This window comes from Staurois parvus, unplaced genomic scaffold (assembly GCF_062004578.1).
Source record: "Staurois parvus isolate SC_StPar_1 unplaced genomic scaffold, SC_StPar_1.0 ptg000051l, whole genome shotgun sequence".
Lineage (NCBI taxonomy): Eukaryota > Metazoa > Chordata > Amphibia > Anura > Ranidae > Staurois > Staurois parvus.
Window position 1 is genome coordinate 3,173,270 of NW_028317847.1, and position 17,595 is coordinate 3,190,864.

At 42.0% G+C, this 17,595-nt stretch overlaps 1 protein-coding gene across 1 annotated transcript in view; it reads right to left on the bottom strand.

Annotated features, from left to right (window-relative positions):
- The window catches only part of ITGA8 (integrin subunit alpha 8), a 238,366-nt gene that overhangs the window by 142,831 nt on the left and 77,940 nt on the right, over positions 1–17,595 (bottom strand). The window contains exons 6-7 of the mRNA XM_089666320.1: positions 12,369–12,414; positions 2,057–2,182 (exon numbers count right to left, since the gene is read on the bottom strand). Coding sequence (XP_089522446.1) covers positions 2,057–2,182; positions 12,369–12,414 — 172 coding nt within the window. The remainder of the gene's footprint in view (positions 1–2,056; positions 2,183–12,368; positions 12,415–17,595) is intronic.

A 17,595-nucleotide genomic window follows, 5' to 3' on the forward strand; every position in this document is an offset into this window, starting at 1 on the left:
TATCTCTCCCTATATAAATAAACCGTATTGTTGAGAAGAGGACAGCCCTCTGAGGAAGGGCATATCTCAATGGACTATATCCTGTTTATACAACGCACTGCGCACTGCTGTGATATATTCTATAGACCGCGGTGGCGTCTCACCGTCCTGACTTCACATTTCTCTGTCCTGCAGGAAAGGTTTCTCAAGCAGAACTCTGAAACAGTTTTCTGATGGAAATGTAGGAAAATCTACAATTCCCACTGTACTCATGTCATTATATTTATGTCATCATCACATATTGGTTCCTGTTATATAATGACAAACCAAACAACTCATAATTTAATTATCACTCAGGGACTCCACTGGCAACATTTATTTTCCTAATCATTGTTCCTATTTTGTTCCCGGCCCCCTGTCTTGGGAGTCTCACTCCACTTGAAGCATTTTCCAGTGAATGAAAAATCCAGGAGCCAGAGGCAGCCCCCCCTTGGTGACCCTCAAATAGTCACATTTTTGATAGCGTCTTTGAGAGATTTAGACCCCGTTTAAACTTGATCGTTTTTCAGCTCGACGCTCAAAAACGCTCATCAAGTAAAATCCCATTATTTTCAATAGCCCCTGTTCACACTTGAGCATTCTGTCCCCTGTAACAAAACGTCTATCGCTCAAAAAAGTACTTGCGCTCTTTTTCAGGCAGATCTGAGCGTTTTGTCCCCACAGACTTGAAGGGAAAATGCCTGAACAGTGTTTTTTCAAGTATTTTTTCAGGCGGTTTCAGCTGAAACAGCAGCTATTTCTATTGGCCAAAGCAAAAATGCCTAAAATGAATAACGCCTGAACAAATGGCTATAATATTTGCAAAATGCTCAAAGATGCCTGAAAAAAAAACGCTTGAAAAAACGCCTGAAAAACAATCAGCTCAGAGGGAATGGAACCTTAGGGCCAAATTACATCCATGCATTGCAGGAATGTACCTGTAAGGCTAGGTTCACACCTATGCAGGTTGAGTTTGACCCGTTTCTGCATTGCGTTTTGCGTTTTTCCACTTGTGTTTTTGCTGGGGGGGGGGGTTAAAAAATTTTTCCTTTTCTTGTTGCTAGGCAGATTTACAATGCAAGAGCCCTCTGAAGAGCGATCTGAGTTCAGATTGCTTGTCAGAGGGCATTTGACAGGCAGTTAGGAGGCGTTATATCACCTGATTCAACCCTATAATCCCACAATCCAGTGCAATGAACTCATTGGATGAGTTCCTTCCTGTGCCTTTTATTGCACTGAAATCCAAAGCTGGCTTGTCTGCCATGCCTGTTCTCTTTGTGAACTGCCATACACCTCCCTAATGTGTTATGTAGATGGAGAGAAGGTGAGGTGTTCTGTAGTCCTAATACATTTCCTGTTCTTGGGTCACAACACTGCTCCTCCATAGACACAGTGCAGTGAGTGAGTGCTGTCACCATAGGACAAGAAGTGTGTTACAGGTTGGATCACCAGGTTTAAATAAAGGGGGAAAGAAGAATAAAAAAGAAAACTAATGCAGCCACCACATTTCAGGACCACTTAGCTGCAACCGATCACAATTTTGTTCTTGGGTGTTAATACACTTTAGTCTCTATGCACACGGGGTGTTTTGATAACGCTGGTAACATTAGCTGTGTAAAGTCATGTTAAAAACGTGAATTTTTCAGCTTTTGTTAGCGTTTTTGCATTAGCGTTTAGCCGCGTTTTCCCGCTTTTGCATTTTTTAGTGTCTTTTTTCTTACCAAAAAAATTTTTTTTCCATTTGGTCAAATAAAACATTTTTTTTATTTGGTCAAAAAAAATTGGCCAAAAATGCCAGTTTGCGGTGTTTTACCACATTTTTCAGCGTTATAGCGTTTTTACAGCTAAAAAAACTCCTCTAGAAACCCACTAGATCTGTTTTTTTTCTCCAGCCAAAAAATGTTGATTCCAGTCTATGTGCGCATGAACACATAGGATAACATGCCGGGGGGGTTTACTAGCTGTAGAAAAAAAATGTCAAAAGCCAAACACAGCCGCTGTAAAAACGTCCCATGTGCATGAGGACTTACAATCTTACCTAGATAGCTGTCATCGTAGGTGGAGTCAGCGACTTTGGTCTTTCTTTCTCTGGCCACGTCCCGTATAATGTCCTTGAAGGAATAACCCTTAATGATTTCTGCAATGCTGACACTGAAGACTTGTCCTGGAAATAAAATATAATTGTTTCAATAAAACTTTAATAAAAATAATCTGTTTTTACTTAAATTAATACAGAAAAAAACCAAACAACTTCCTGCTGCAAAAAGCAGCTTCATTACCTAGAGGCATGCAAGTCTGGGCGTAGGCCAAAGTCTCGGCTCTCAACCTTCCCTGGACACAGCTGCCTATTTAAAGTTAGTTTGGGTAAACTCAGGGCAGGCCATCTACTTGGACAACAAATGTCCCAGCTTGAACTGTTACTTTCATACATAATGGAGCATGCTATTGTATGGGCTCCATCGGTTTGTTGGAAGAAAGTGATGTCATTATGAAGGAGTTCTGGGTGCGCCACTGAAATCACTCATTTTATTCATCAGATAGATCTTGTTCTTAGGAATCCAAGAAAGGCTTGATAACAAAATCACAAATATTTTGTAACAATTGAAGTACAATTGGGGGCTTTTAAGGCTAGGCTTATGCCGGCCACACATGGGTCGATTTCCAGAACAATTTTTAATTTGAAAATCGGACCTAAGAATAATCGGACGATTTTCGCTCTGTTAGTGGGGCAATGGCATTGGACAATTTTCCTGATTCCTCCCCATTTCGTTTATCGGACATGCTGGAAAATTAGTGAAAAACAACTGATTTTCAAAATCATTGGTGGCACCATTGGATTACAGAATGAACTTTTTGATTTTCGATCGAAAAATCATTTGGAATTTGACCTATGTATGGCCTGCTTTACACTTGCAGTTGGGGCAGTGGTAGAAAAACACAGTTCTGCTGTGTTTTAATTGCCCCCAACTGCTTCCTCTTAGCCTACACAGGTGATTTAGGCTGGTGCGATCCTTAGTGGCAGGAATCTTCTGAGTTGGGATTAATAATGCATTAACGGATACAGGGCTGCATTCATTTGTGATTTTTATATCTGCCCATTGGTAGTCTAAACAGGATTCGGAGTGCTGAGTGCAGATAGAGTCACCTAGGTGCAGAGCAGAGAGTGTGTGTGACCCAGGGGCGGACTGACCATTTGGAAACTCGGGCACTGCTCGAGGGCCCGGGGTCAGTAAGGGGACCCATGAGATGCCCCTGGTACCTTTTTCATAGGCTTTTTTGAGTTGGGCAAGGACACAGGGGCCCCATGATCCCCTATTGCCCGGAGGCCTCATGAGTTGTCAGTCTGCCCCTGGTGTGACCGGATGATGAGCCGCAATATCACCTGGGACTGGTGAGCTGCTGCTGTGGGGATTTACTATCTGCTGCTAGAGAAAGAGACTGAGTCCTTTAGAAACTGACCATACAGCCATCTAGTAGCTTTATTACTTCCTGCAGGATTAACTGTGATGATTTTCATGTGCACCAATGATACAACTGGGCCCCAAAGCTAGCCGTCTGAAGAGTTAAGTTAAAGGCCTGTCCCTTTACAGCTGCTACACAGAGACCCTTGCCTATTACTTATGCTAAGACATACCTCTCAGGGGACATTTCACCATATTCTCGCTATTCTCCTAGAGTCCACACTAGGCTAGTTATAGGATTATTATTCATATTGCAGTCAATGCTTACATGTACTGTTTATTGCTGACTTTCCTGATTCGTAGGTTAATCCCAGTCTAGTGGTAGAGAACTCTATTCTAGGTTGTCTTGGCATAGTGATTATACTGTGTCTAAACCTACCTTCTGTGTGTTCATATATGCTCACACCACCATTCATTCTAACCCATACCAATAAATTGGGGGATATTTACTAAAACTGGTGCACTCAAAATCTGGTGTAGCTGTGCATGGTAGTCAATCAACGTCTAACTTCAGCGTGTTCACTTAAGCGTTGGTAATAAACCTGGAAGCTGATTGGTTTCTCTGCAGAGTTGCGCCAGATTTTGCACTCTTCAGTTTTAGTAAATAACCCCCATTGGGTTAATTTACCACTAAACAGTCTTGTGTCTATTTTGTAGTGCTAATTCGAGGCCGAGTTAAAAGATATCTATAAGTACCTAAATCTGTCTATAGTAACTTCTTGCAATCCCCTCCATGGAAACTGTTACACTAAGGCCAACACTGGGATCCAATCAGTTGCCTTATGATTGTCGAAAACCAAGAAAACATTTTCCTGAAGACAGGGGGAAGACCTCATCATTATGCTGCTGGTCTAACACTGTCCAATCACAGGTGGAAAAAGAACATAACCAGCCATTTTTCTATAGCCACCCTCTGTGGGGGAGGAGTTCTTGACCTGTGCATGTGCACACCTCTCAGATAGGGTGGAGTGGCTGTGTTCATCAGGCCCATTCACAGCTTACAGGCCTCACCACCTGTGCAAATGGGGCCATAGAAGAGGATTGTAGGTAGGAAAGGTAGGTAGGTTTGGAGGTTTGGACAGTTTGGAAGTTTATTTAGGGTGGAGTGGCTGTGTCCGTCTCATGGACTTACATAGGTTACCTACAGGCAGCACCTGGCCACTCAACCCACATAAACACCAGGCTCATTCACAACTTACAGGCCTCAATATCTGAGTGAATGGGGCAGTAGAATAGGCTTATAGGTAGGAAAAGTTTGGACATTTATTTAGGGTGGAGTGACTGTGTCCATCTCATGGACTTACATAGATTGCCTACAGGCAGCACCTGGCTACTCAACCAACATAAACACCAGACCCATTCACAGCTTACAGACCTCACCACCTGTGTGAATGTGGCCTTAGAAGAGGCTTGTAGGTAGGAAAACTTTGGACATTTATGTAGGGTGGAGTGGCTGTGTCTGTCTCATGAACTTACATAGGTTGCCTACAGGCAGCACCTGGCCACTCAACCCACATAAACACCAGACCCCTTACACCTCAACACCTGTGTGAATGGGGCCTTAGAAGTGGCTTGCAGGTAGGAAAAGTTTGGACATTTATGTGGGATATAGAGTTCCACTTTAACTCTAAATTCTGGGTGGAGTAGGTTGCCATCCGATTTCTTTAAACCCAAACACATATTAATAACACAGGTTCTGTGGCTAATAAAGATGGTAATGAAACTCACTTAGTGCCTACTCTGTTTAACCAGTTGTCCGCTGCCTTATAGCAGAAATACTGCTACAGGGCGGCAGGGCTGTGCAAAATCATGAATATATATATGTGGCTTGCATCTCCAGGCAGGGGGCGCGAGCGCCGCCCTACCCATGCCGCCATTGGCTGCTACACATGTCAATTACTGGGTACTGGCCGGCGATTCTTCGCCAGCACCCGGCGATCACCAAACAACACTGGCAGGGGTAAACAACATAGGTCTCTCTACTCCCAGCAGTAACATGCTGCTGTGTATTTCTCTGCAACATGTTTCCCAAGTAAAACACACACAGCACATACAGTAAAATAGCACACAGCACACAGTTAACCCTTTGATCGCCCCAGATGTTAACCCCTTCCTGCCCAGTGTCATTAGTACAGTGTCAGTGATTTTTATTAGCACTGATCATTGTATTGGTGTCACTAGGGATGTCAGTGGCAGTTAGTCACTTCCCCCCCAGTGTCAGAAACCCACTGCAGTCCCGGAGGCCCGCTATAAGTCGTGGAGACTATAACTTTCACGTAAATCAATTAATTTACATGTATTGGGATTTTTTTAGCAAAGACATGTCGCACAATACATTTTGGCCTTAATTTATGACGAAATTAGATTTTTAAAATCTTTTTACTGGATATGTTTTATAGCAAACAGTCAAAAATACAGGCGTACCTCGGTTTACTAATTTAATTAGTGATGCGGGACTTTTCGCATTGCAAAAAATTTGTAAACCGAAACGCGATTTCCCATAGGAATGCACTGAAAACCAATTAATCCGTTCCGGAGGTCAGAAAAAAATAAAAAAAAGTCTTATCTGTTCAAAACTGTTTATAAAGTGCACTTTAAAGGCATAAATACTGTACAGGGACATGATTAAAAAAAAAATTGTAAATGCACTGAAAACCAATTAATTCGTTCGTAGTGTGGAAAAAATTAGTAAACTGAGCCATTATTTTCAATGGATTTTCATTCGTAAACCGAAAATTACGTTGACCAAGGCGTTTGTAAACTGAGGTACGTCTGTATTTTTTTTTTTTCAAAATTGTCGGTCTTTTTTTGTCTATAGCGCAAAAAATTAAAAACACACAGGTGATCAAATATCACCAAAAGAAAGCTCTATTTGTGTGAAAAAAGAACATAGATTTTATTTGGATGTAGCATTGCATGACCGCACAATTGTCAGTTAAAGTAACGCAGCACCGTATTGCAAAAAATGGCCTGGTCAGGAAGCGGGGTAAATCCTCTGGAGGGCAAGTGGTTCAATTAGTCTCAGAACCTGTGTAAATATGTGTTCGGGTGTAAAGCGATGAGGTGGCAACCCTAAGGTGGAGTGTTTTTTTAAATGCATTTCATGTTCACAGTGACCTGTCTCTGCACACCCTTCAGTTTTGTTTATTCGCTTTTATTCCTTTAATTTCTTTCACAGTTCTGCCAATTAACTAACTTAACCTATTTTAATGGAAGCCTATTATATACCTCACATCTGTTTTCCTTTTATGAACGGAAATCTATAAACCACTAAAAAAAATCCCTATCGTGGTTAGCAGACCTGCGGAGAGTTAGAACATGATGATTGGACCCTACAGGTGGAAATAATAAGGCATCGTTACTGAAGGACATCATCTAATCTCATTTTATTTCAATAAGTCAGTTTGGCCCAGGAATGATATGGCATGTATCCTAAAGTTACAATTAATATTGTTGCCGACTATTACAATCAAGTTTAAATCTAGAATATAGGGTGATGAGTTATACGGTTCACAAAACATGCAAATCTGCTGGCTAAACACTCTTTAATTTGTTTTATAGACATGCCAATGCTTGATTAGAATTATTATTATTATTATTATACAGGATTTATATAGCGCCAACAGTTTGCTCAGCACTTTACAATATAAAGGGAGACAATACAGCAACAATACAGTTCAATACAAGAGGGATAGGAGCAGGGGCGGACTGACAACTCATGGGGCCCCCGAGCAAAAGGTAATCATGGGACCCCTGTGTCCTTGCCCAAACTCAAAAAAGCCTATGAAAAAGGTACCAGGGGCATCTCATGGGGCCCCCTACTGACCCTGGGCCCTCGGGCAGTGCCCGAGTTTCCAAATGGCCAGTCCGCCCCTGGATAGGAGGGCCCTGCTCCTTGGAGCCTACAATCTAAGAGGGAGGGGCTAGTAGTACAAAAGGTAATAACTGAGGGATGGACTGGTAGGAGGAAGAGAATATTCCGTTATTAGCTGAGGGCAGGATAGGCTTCCCTGAAGAGATAGGTTTTCAGAGATCGCCTAAAAGTGACCAGAGTAGACGATAGTCCGATAGATTGGGGTGGAGAGTTCCAGAGGATGGGGCAGTTCTGGAGAAGTCCAGGAGACAAGCATGGGAGGAGGGGATGAGGGAGCTAGAGAGCAGGAGGTTGGGAGAGGATGGTTTGGGTGATATTTGGAGACAAGATTGCTGATGTAATTTGGGGCAGAGTTATAAATGGCTTTATATGTTATTGTTAATGTTTTGAATTTTATCCGTTGGACAATGGGAAGCCAGTGGAGGGATTGGCAGAGAGGGGTGGCAGATATGGAACGGTTGGCAAGGTGAATGAGTCTGGCAGCAACATTCATGATAGACTGAAGAGGGGATAGCCTGCGATGAGGTAGGTCAATGAGGAGGGAGTTACAATAGTCAAGGCGAGAGATAACCATAAAGGTGATTAATGAATAAAGGTACATAAAACCCAGTTAACGTTCATCTGTTCTAATGATTTTAAAGCTGAACGCCAGCGTCAATCTCAGTCTTGTACAGTTGTACGGGCTCCTCTCTGGTACAGAAATTGCTTACTCTGATTTCACTGTAAGGGGAGATTTTGTCCAATTCCTTGAATTGGGCTTTAAATCTGAAGTTCAATATACTTATATTTTGCCTTCCCTGATTCCTCCTTTCCTCTTCAAAAACATGTAATGTTTAAATAAAACCAATACCTTTTTATTACATACAATATTTTAGACCCAGAGATGTCATTACTGGGTCTCTGTGCTTCTCCGGGGAAAGCAGGCAGATCGCAGTTGGTGGGAGGGGCCAGCATCCCAGCACCCTGCCTCATTACTCCTCTCAAGAGCCTTCATTTACACAAATAATAAAGTACTTTGATGAGTAAATGTTAATCCGAATGAGTAATTTTTTTTTCACCTCGTAAACCCTATGCATAACATATCATGTCCTAGGGTGGCTACGCTCACTCCCCCACTGTATTTATGGAGGGTGCCATGATCGTCACCCATAAGATGGTTTTGCTTTCTGTTCATCTCACAGGTATTGCTTTTCTAGCAAGATCAATAAGTATTGTCTGTACTTGTCAAAAATGTTCTTTAGCCTTAAAGTAGAATTCCAGGCTAAACCCAACCAGTCTAATAAATGCTCCCTCCCCCGCCTACCACCTATGCCGGCTAACCTGTGTAAGAAAGATGTACTGTATATACGTATCTATTTCCAACATCAAATGCACTCACCAGATTTTGGTGAATGAAAAGCCTTTAAGGATTTTTTTGGGGAATCCTAAACCCTCTTTTCATCAGCTCAATGATAGCCTGCCCCTCCAAGATAAGATCCTCTTTCAGGTCCTCACCGTAGCTTCCTAGTTTGCTCCACCGTATCATCAAAGAAAAAACTTACATAGTGTTATATTGCCAAATCAATATTATACCAAAAAAGACAAAATCCAGGCCACTCACATTTCAACAGCTTGTAAAAGGCACATTTATTAAGCCCATGACAGCCTAATGATAAGAACCAGCCACATAATCCAGGGTTCCCACACCAATGTAGGCTGATAGAGCAGAGGAACAGCAGAGAACCAGCCTAAATCCCACAAAATGGCCGCTGGAACGCACCGCTCGGCGTGCGTTCCACTCACCGGAAGTGACGTCAGACGTATGGCGAATGGACCGGAAATGCGTCAACTCATTTTGCCCCTCCCGTCGGGCGTTCTCAAGTTCTCAAGAAGGGTCTTGAGAACGCCCGATGGGAGGGGCGAAACGAGTTGACGCATTTCCGGTCCATTCGCCATACGCCTCCCATCGGGCGTTCTCAAGAAGGGTCTTGAGAACGCCCGATGGGAGGGGCGAAACGAGTTGACGCATTTCCGGTCCATTCGCCATACGTCTGACGTCACTTCCGGTGAGTGGAACGCACGCCGAGCGGTGCGTTCCAGCGGCCATTTTGCGGGATTTAGGCTGGTTCTCTGCTGTTCCTCTGCTCTATCAGGCTACATTGGTGTGGGAACCCTGGAGTATGTGGCTGGTTCTTATTATCAGACTGTCATGGGCTTAATAAATGTGCCTTTTACAAGCTGTTGAAATGTGAGTGGCCTGGATTCTGTCTTTTTTGGTATAATATTGATTTGGCAATATTACACTATGTAAGTTTTTTTCTTTGATGATACGGTGGAGCAAACTAGGAAGCCACGGTGAGGACCTGAAAAAGGATCTTATCTTGGAGGGGCAGGCTATCATTGAGCTGATGAAAAGAGGGTTTAGGATTCCCCAAAAAATCCTTAAAGGCTTTTCATTCACCAAAATCTGGTGAGTGCATTTGATGTTGGTGTGCATGGGTGAAAGGTGGAAGGCTAGAAAAATTATTTGGAATCGTCATTCCTCATCACAAGGGACTTTATGGTGTCTTTTTTCTGAAGATTTTTTGATATAAATATGCACCAATTGATATGGGACATTTATATTTTGTGATTTATTAATATTTGATTTTAGGTCTATTTTGCGCTGTTTATTTATATATTTCACTGTTTGTGTCTTCACATTCTTTGCACAGCAGCAGTTTAGAAGGGTGATTCACTTATTTTGTATTGGCGCAGGAATATTTTTCTTTTATTGTATCTATTTCCAGGCTGCTCTGGTCCAGTCACAAGATCCCTTGTGTCAGCCAGCGACGGCTGTAGGGGAGAGGAGAGAGCGCTCGACATTGGCTGGTTATGCTTGCAGTGCTGACATCACCCTTAGGCTCCTATGGCCCGTCTGTTGTCGGCGCTCCCTCCTCTCCCCTGTAGCCTTCGCTAACTGACACAGGGGAGTCAGATCATGTGACTGGACTGGAGCAGGCTAAAATTAGGTCAGTATATACATCTTTTTTATTTAGACAGGTTTGTAAACATAGGTTTTAGGAGAAGGAAGGGGCTTTTTTTTTTAAGACTAGTTAGGTATAACCTGGAATTCTGCTTAAAAAAAAAAACAAAACGAATGTAGCTACCACACATAGATACTGGTAAGCCGCAATATGTTTCATTTTTGTTTTTTGAGTTTAGTTATCCTTTAACCACTTCAATACCAGACATTTTCCCCCCCTTCCTGCCCAGGACAATTGCACAGTCATGCAACACTGTACCCATATGAAATTTTCATCATAATCATGAGACAGAAAGAGCTTTCTTTTGGTGGTATTTAATCAGCACTGGGTTTTTTAATTTTTGCTAAACAAACAAAAAAAGACAGAACATTTTTCTTCTTCACTGATGTGCTCTGCTGAGGCTGCACCAATGGACACTGATGAGACTGCACTAATGAGCACTAACGAGGCTGCACTAATGGACACTGATGAGGCTGCACTAATGGGCACTAACCAGGCTGCACCAATGGACACTGATGAGGCTGCACTAATGGGCACTAACCAGGCTGCACTAATGGGCACTGATGAGGCTGCACTGATGGGCACTGAGGAGATGACATTCATGGGCACTGATAAGGCAGCACTAATGGGCACTGATACGCTGCACTGATGAGCACTAACGGGAAGGCACTGATGAGGCTGCACTGATAAGGCGGCGCTGATGGGTACTGATAGGCAGCACTGACAGGTTGCACAGCTGGGCACTGATAGGTGGCACTGCTGGGCACTGATAGGTGGCACTGCTGGGGCTGCGCTGATAATCAGGGCACTGATGATCAGTGACCTGAATATCAGTGTAATCCATGTATTGATAATTTTGCCAATAATTGGCTTTCCTTTCCTCACACACATGCAGCATATAAGAAAAGGACTGTCGATAATCGGCAAGTCTATTTACATGGGATCAGCTGTGATTGGATAGGTGGCACTGCTGGGAACTGATCATCGGATCTGCTGGGCACTGATATACTGGACACTGATAGGCGGCCTTGACGGGCACAGAAATACTGCACTGATGGGCAGTGATATGCTGCACTGATGGGCACTGATTGGCACTGATGGGGCTGTGCTGATAACCAGGGCACTAATGATCAGTGACCTGATTATCAGTGTAAATCATGTATTGATAGTTTTGCCAATAATTGGCTTTCCTTTCCTCACACAGATACAGCATATAAGAAAAGGACTGTCGACAACCGGCAAATCTATTTACATGGGATCAGCTGTGATTGGATACAGCTGATCACATAGTAAAGGGCTGATGTGATTGGCCCTTTACCACAATCTTCAGAAACACAAAACTTAATTATGCAATCTGCATCCATGTTCCAGGTCAGTGACTAAGAAAGCTTTGAAACAAAGAGGTCGACATGCCAACCAGGAAACTAGCATTTTCCAGAAGCAGATCAGGCACAACAGCCCCCATATTTTTCTCCTGAAGGCTTCCTTAATGATAACACTATGAAGATGAGATTTCCTGCTACAGTAATCCCTCCATCTCCATGAATAAATCTGTCTCTTGTGTCCACTTTTTAAACATTCGCTGTATTCCTCAAAATGTGCTTTCCATCACACTTTGCAGAACAGGCCAACCAAATGCTCCAAGAGCTGAAGAAGAACAGGCCAAATAGGTTTCTGTAAATAAGACCGTATTAAAGGGATTTGAATGGACACGAGATGCTCTGTCTTCTGCCTGTCAAACTATTAATGGAACTATTAGGAAGGCTCTAGCAGAATGTTTCATAAATACATAGTAACAAGAACCGTGTGAAAAGATGATTTTCTAAAGTTATTGCACTTATCCCAAACCAGATATGATCTCACCTCCCCAGAATGCAAGAAAAAAAAACAGGACAGCAGGAATATACAAGACATGACATTCTGAAATGCATGCAAATGGCAGAAAGAATGATTGTTGCTGAACGTAACAAGTGATCAATGTAGTTCTGGTTCCGGCTGCATCAATCTTACCTTGCCAGTAGAAGCTGCCAGGTCCTCCAAGAGCGAGGTCCCCATTCTAGACAGGAGACAAATGACATCCATTAATACTTTACATGTGTAAACTGTCTGAGAGTTCCATTCTAAAGTGGTCCTGACAGTATTAGAGGAACAGGGCAGAAAAAATGACTGAAAATAATACACTACTGTTATATGTCAGATCCAAGATGCAAAACTGGCTGGGCACCAGGAGCAAAGAAAAGTAGAGGACTTTCCAGCTAGAAGCACCAGTTACAATAGATCTAAATTCGCACTGGATGATATTTAGTTTGCTAAAGCACTGTGTACTTTAAACAGTTGACAAGTTTTTCTATTTCATAAAATACTTATTTTCACTTTTGTTTATCTTTTTTTGCACCCCTCCAACCTCTTTCAGACACTTCTTGGCTTTCTTGTCTACAATGGTGAACCACACCTGTTCAATGTGTTGGCATGGCTCTGGTCTACAATGGTGGACCATACCTGTTCAATATGTGTTCAGATGGCCTTTGTAGAGCCACAATATAAATAACTGTTACGCTGAAACTTATTAAATTGTATTTGTGCAGTTAAACCAAACAATTGTAAAACAATATACCAAAATGTACCAAAGTGAATGGTGATAAGTGTTTAGAGATCAAGCAATCAGAACAAATCATGAATAAACAAGTGCAAAAAGTCCCATCAAATGTTATCCTCTTATCACTTCATCCAAGTGCTGTGTTCCATCACCACATGCAGGTGAGCCTCTTACTCCAGGATTAGAACTCAAGGTAAGGGAGTTCAACTTGCGCTTTATACTCCTCCCAATGGACCAGCATAGCACAGGCAGAAATACTTCCACATATGTACTCCCCATATAAATTCAGGCTAATACTCAGGTCTCCACAGCATCACACCCCACGCCCCTTGAGGATGTCTGTGTGGACGAAACGCGTAGAACGAAACTACAGCACGCCTGCCGGCTTGTTGGTGTGGAGAGGTGTTTGTATGCTTACCTTTGTACATATTTGTGAGTACTTCCTTTTTATTCAAAATAAAATATCTCCACAGTATTACACTATAGGATCCTCTACTTTATCTTCTCTGTGGATATGTGTGATGCTGTGATGACCCAAGTATTAGTCTGAATTTATACGAGGATTTTCATTGCAGGATCATCAAATATTTTTAGGCCTTGTTCACACCAGATGATTCCATGCATACCACGTGCAGGCCTTGTTTTACTTGCATGGAGATGCACAGCTGTTCAGTGCATCCCCATGCAGACATCCTATTGTTGTCTATTAGGACTTGTAGCAGCACAGACACAGCTACAATATGACATCCGAATGGGTACAGGTCCCCAAACTCACCCTGTGTTCATTTAAGGACCAACGCCCACATGTCATATTGGGACATTGCGACTTTGTTCGTGCAGCTGCATATCCCAATAGACAACAATGGGACGCCTGCATTGGGATGCATGCACCACCTCTGCATCTTGGTGCCAGCCAAACACAACTTTGCACAGGGTATGCATGGAATCACCCAGTGTGAACAAGGCTTTAGATGAAAGCTTCAGAAAATTGAAAACAACCTTATGAGAGCTTATTGATTGGTTTTATACTATCCTGTGACAAACTACTGTGCCTAAAATTGTCCATAGGTGACACTTTAAAAGCCTTTACAGGTTATCAGTTTAGAGTTCATCATGAATTATGGCCCTAGAATTATTGCTCTGGTGATTGTGATAATACGTCACATGTGTGGTGCAATCACTGTTTACATGCCGGACCAGAGCACACGTTTGCATTTTCAAGTAATCATGGGGAAGGTAGGGGGGGACAAGGGGAGCTTTTAAAAAATGTTTTTGTATTATTTTTATTTACTTTATTAAAATTTTTTTACCTTTTAAAATGTTTACACTTAAGTTTTTTTTTTTTTTTTTTTTCAAATTTAAGTTTATTGCTATCACAAGGGAGTGAACAAGACCCCTTGTGATAGCTTTGGGCAGGTGACTTGTACTCTTTATAAAGTCATCAGGGGTCTATTAGACCCCTGATGTCACCCTTGCCCTCCAAAGCAACTAACCAAGCACAGATCATGCTTGGTTAGATGCTTTTTTGGCTGTAACAGCCAGGAAATTACCCGAAGTGACAAAATCCTTGTTGTTTCCAGGATTGTTCATTATAGAGGAGATCAGAGAATGGATGTTCCTCCTCAGTGGGAAGCTGTCCTGACCACTAACCCTAGTCCCAGGCTCTACGAATGGTGGCAGGATGGAGAGACCTTCAGAGCACTATAAATGTAACTGAGTGGCTGTAAAGCCACTCGGATCACTTTTACAAGAAATCTAATAAGAAAACAATACCAGGCTCATAGCTTCAGCCGCAGCGATGATCCTGGTATAACCACTTGCTGACCAAGATGTTTTTAATATGTATGTCGGTTGGTAAGTGATTAAAGATGCTCTCTGCCTCATTTCATTGGCAAGTGGCATATCTATCTAAAACTAAGACAGAAAATGTTTTTGGCTTTAGATACACTTTAAGTCAGCATTCCTCTTTTTATAATAATGTGACCTTTGGGACTATTTAAGTGAACCTTCTTTTTTCCAGTTTAGGCTCTTCAAGAGTTTAAAACTGTATGCAGAAATTTTATGCAAAAAATCTTCACCTAACACATTTAATTACACTTCAATCCATCAAAAGGACTAAAAAACATAGAGATATTAAAAAACAAACAGAGCCAAACCGTCGGGATCATTTTTAAGCTGCATTTGGCACATTTAACCAATCTATGTTGCACAAGCAGAAGAAATTAGAAAAAGCTATACATTACCGCTGACATGTAATATAAATATGTTGTAGATAACCGTTGTTAATGTTCTGCTTATTCTGACTCTGAGTTAAATATTTTCAGAACAGAGCAAAAGGATGTTGCAGCTGAGAAATTTCAGTGTCACCAGCAGCTGCCGAGCACAAAAACATTTTTCCCTGACGATAAAAAACTTCTGTTCCATTTTTGGAGCTCAAGGATTTTCAGAAATGGTTTAACTTTATCAGCTAGTTTGGAAATGTTTATTACACAACTATCAGCAAAGCAAGTCAAGTGGACAGAGTAACAATGTATCACTGGAGTACCTCTTTGTTCTAAAACAGTGGCCTCCAAACTGTGGCCCTTTGCTTGCTTTTATTCAGCCCATAGGGCATTGTTCCTCCCACTGATATAAGGCACCAGTCCTCCTAATGACATCAATGGTAAGGCACTACTTTTCCCATTGACACTAAGGATGGGGCACTACTCTTCCGAATGACATCAATGATGGGGCACTACTCTTCCCATTGACACCAATGGTGGGGCACTAATCTTCCCACTGACACCAATGATGGGGCACTACTCTTCCCACTGACACCAATGATGGGGTACTAATCTTCCCACTGAAACCAATGATGGGGCACTACTCTACCCAATGACACCAATGATGGAACACTATTCCTTCTACTGAAGCTAATGATGAAGTATTATTCCTTCCACTGACACCAATGATGAGGCACTATTTTTTCCACTGACACCATTGATAATGCATAATTCATCCCACTGATATAAACAATTGAGCACTAGTCCTCCCACTGACACCAGTAATGAGGGACTATTTCTTCTACTGACACCAATGATGGGGCACTGTTCCTTCTACTGAAACTAATGATGGAGCACTATTCTTTTCACTGACACCAATGGTGAGACATAATTCATCAATATAAACAACTCAGCACTATTCCTCCCACTAACACCAATGATGGGGGACTATTCCTCCCAGTGGCACCAATGACGGGGCAGTATTTTCCTCCTACTGACTACAGGTAGTATGTAATTGTTTTACTCCTATTGATCACTAAGCCTGAGCCACTGTCTAAACCCATTGATGCTGGGACATTTTTTCCTCCCACTGGCCACAGTCTGCCCCCCCCCCAAAGTCTGAAGGACAGTAAATTGGCCCTTTGTTTAGAAAGTTTGGAGACCACTGTTCTAAAAAAGGGAGTCAGTTACACCAAGAATAAAAGCCAATGATGTAGAATATTAGAGCTATAAAACATACCAACTGAAACTGACTTTATTCCAGGTGCCCAAGGACTATACGCTCTTAAAATAAATGCACTTTTTAACAACACTATTAAAAAGATTTAAATCATCTAAAAAAAAAACAAAAACCAAAAAGAAACAAACTTAAAAAGTAGGTAATATCCCACGAAATGGGTCAAGAAAAGAGGATCCTTGTCAAAATCACTACAAAATTCAGTCTGATATACATATGGCCAACCTGTTGATTTATGAAGTCATATCTTGTAAAAGTTGGATATATGATATATACTGTATTGATCTCTTGGATCTACAGTTGCAAGAAAAAGTATGTGAACCCCTTGGGATTACGTGGAGTTTTGCATGAATTGGGCATAAAATGTGCTCTGAACGTCATCTATGTCACAACAATAGAAGAACACAGTCTGCTGAACATAATACTACAAAAACATTAGATGTTGCCATAGTTTAATTGCACATAACATGTAAACATTAACAGTGCAGGGAGGAAAAAGTATGTGAGGCCCTAGCCTAATGACTTCTCCCAGACCCAATTGGAGCCAGGAGTGAGCCAACCTTGACTCCAATCAGTGTGATGATATTGGATGTGTTGCTGACAGCTGTCCTGCCCTTAAAAAACACACACCTGTTTTGGGTTTACTGGTTTCAAGAAGCACTGTCTGATGTGAACCATGCCTCGCAGAAAAGAGCTCTCAGAAGACCTACGATCAAGAATTGTTGACTTGCATGAAGCTGGAAAGGGTTACAAAAGTATCTCCAAAAGCCTTGATGTTCATGTGTCCACGGTAAGACAGACTGTCTACAAATGGAGAAAGTTTAGCACTGTTGCTACTCTCCCTAGGCATGGTCGTCCTGTAAAAATGACTGCAAGAGCACAGCGCAGAATGCTGCATGAGGTAAAGAAGAATCCCAGAGTGTCAGCTAAAGACCTACAGAAATCTCTGGCACATGCTAACATTTTTGTTGACACATCTACAATAAGGAAAACATTAAACAAGAATGGAGTACATGGGAGGACACCACGGAGGAAGCCATTGCTGTCCAAAATGAATATTGCAGCACGTTTGAAGTTTGCAAAAGAGCACCTGGATGTTCCACAGCACTACTGGCAAAATATACTGTGGACAGATGAAACCAA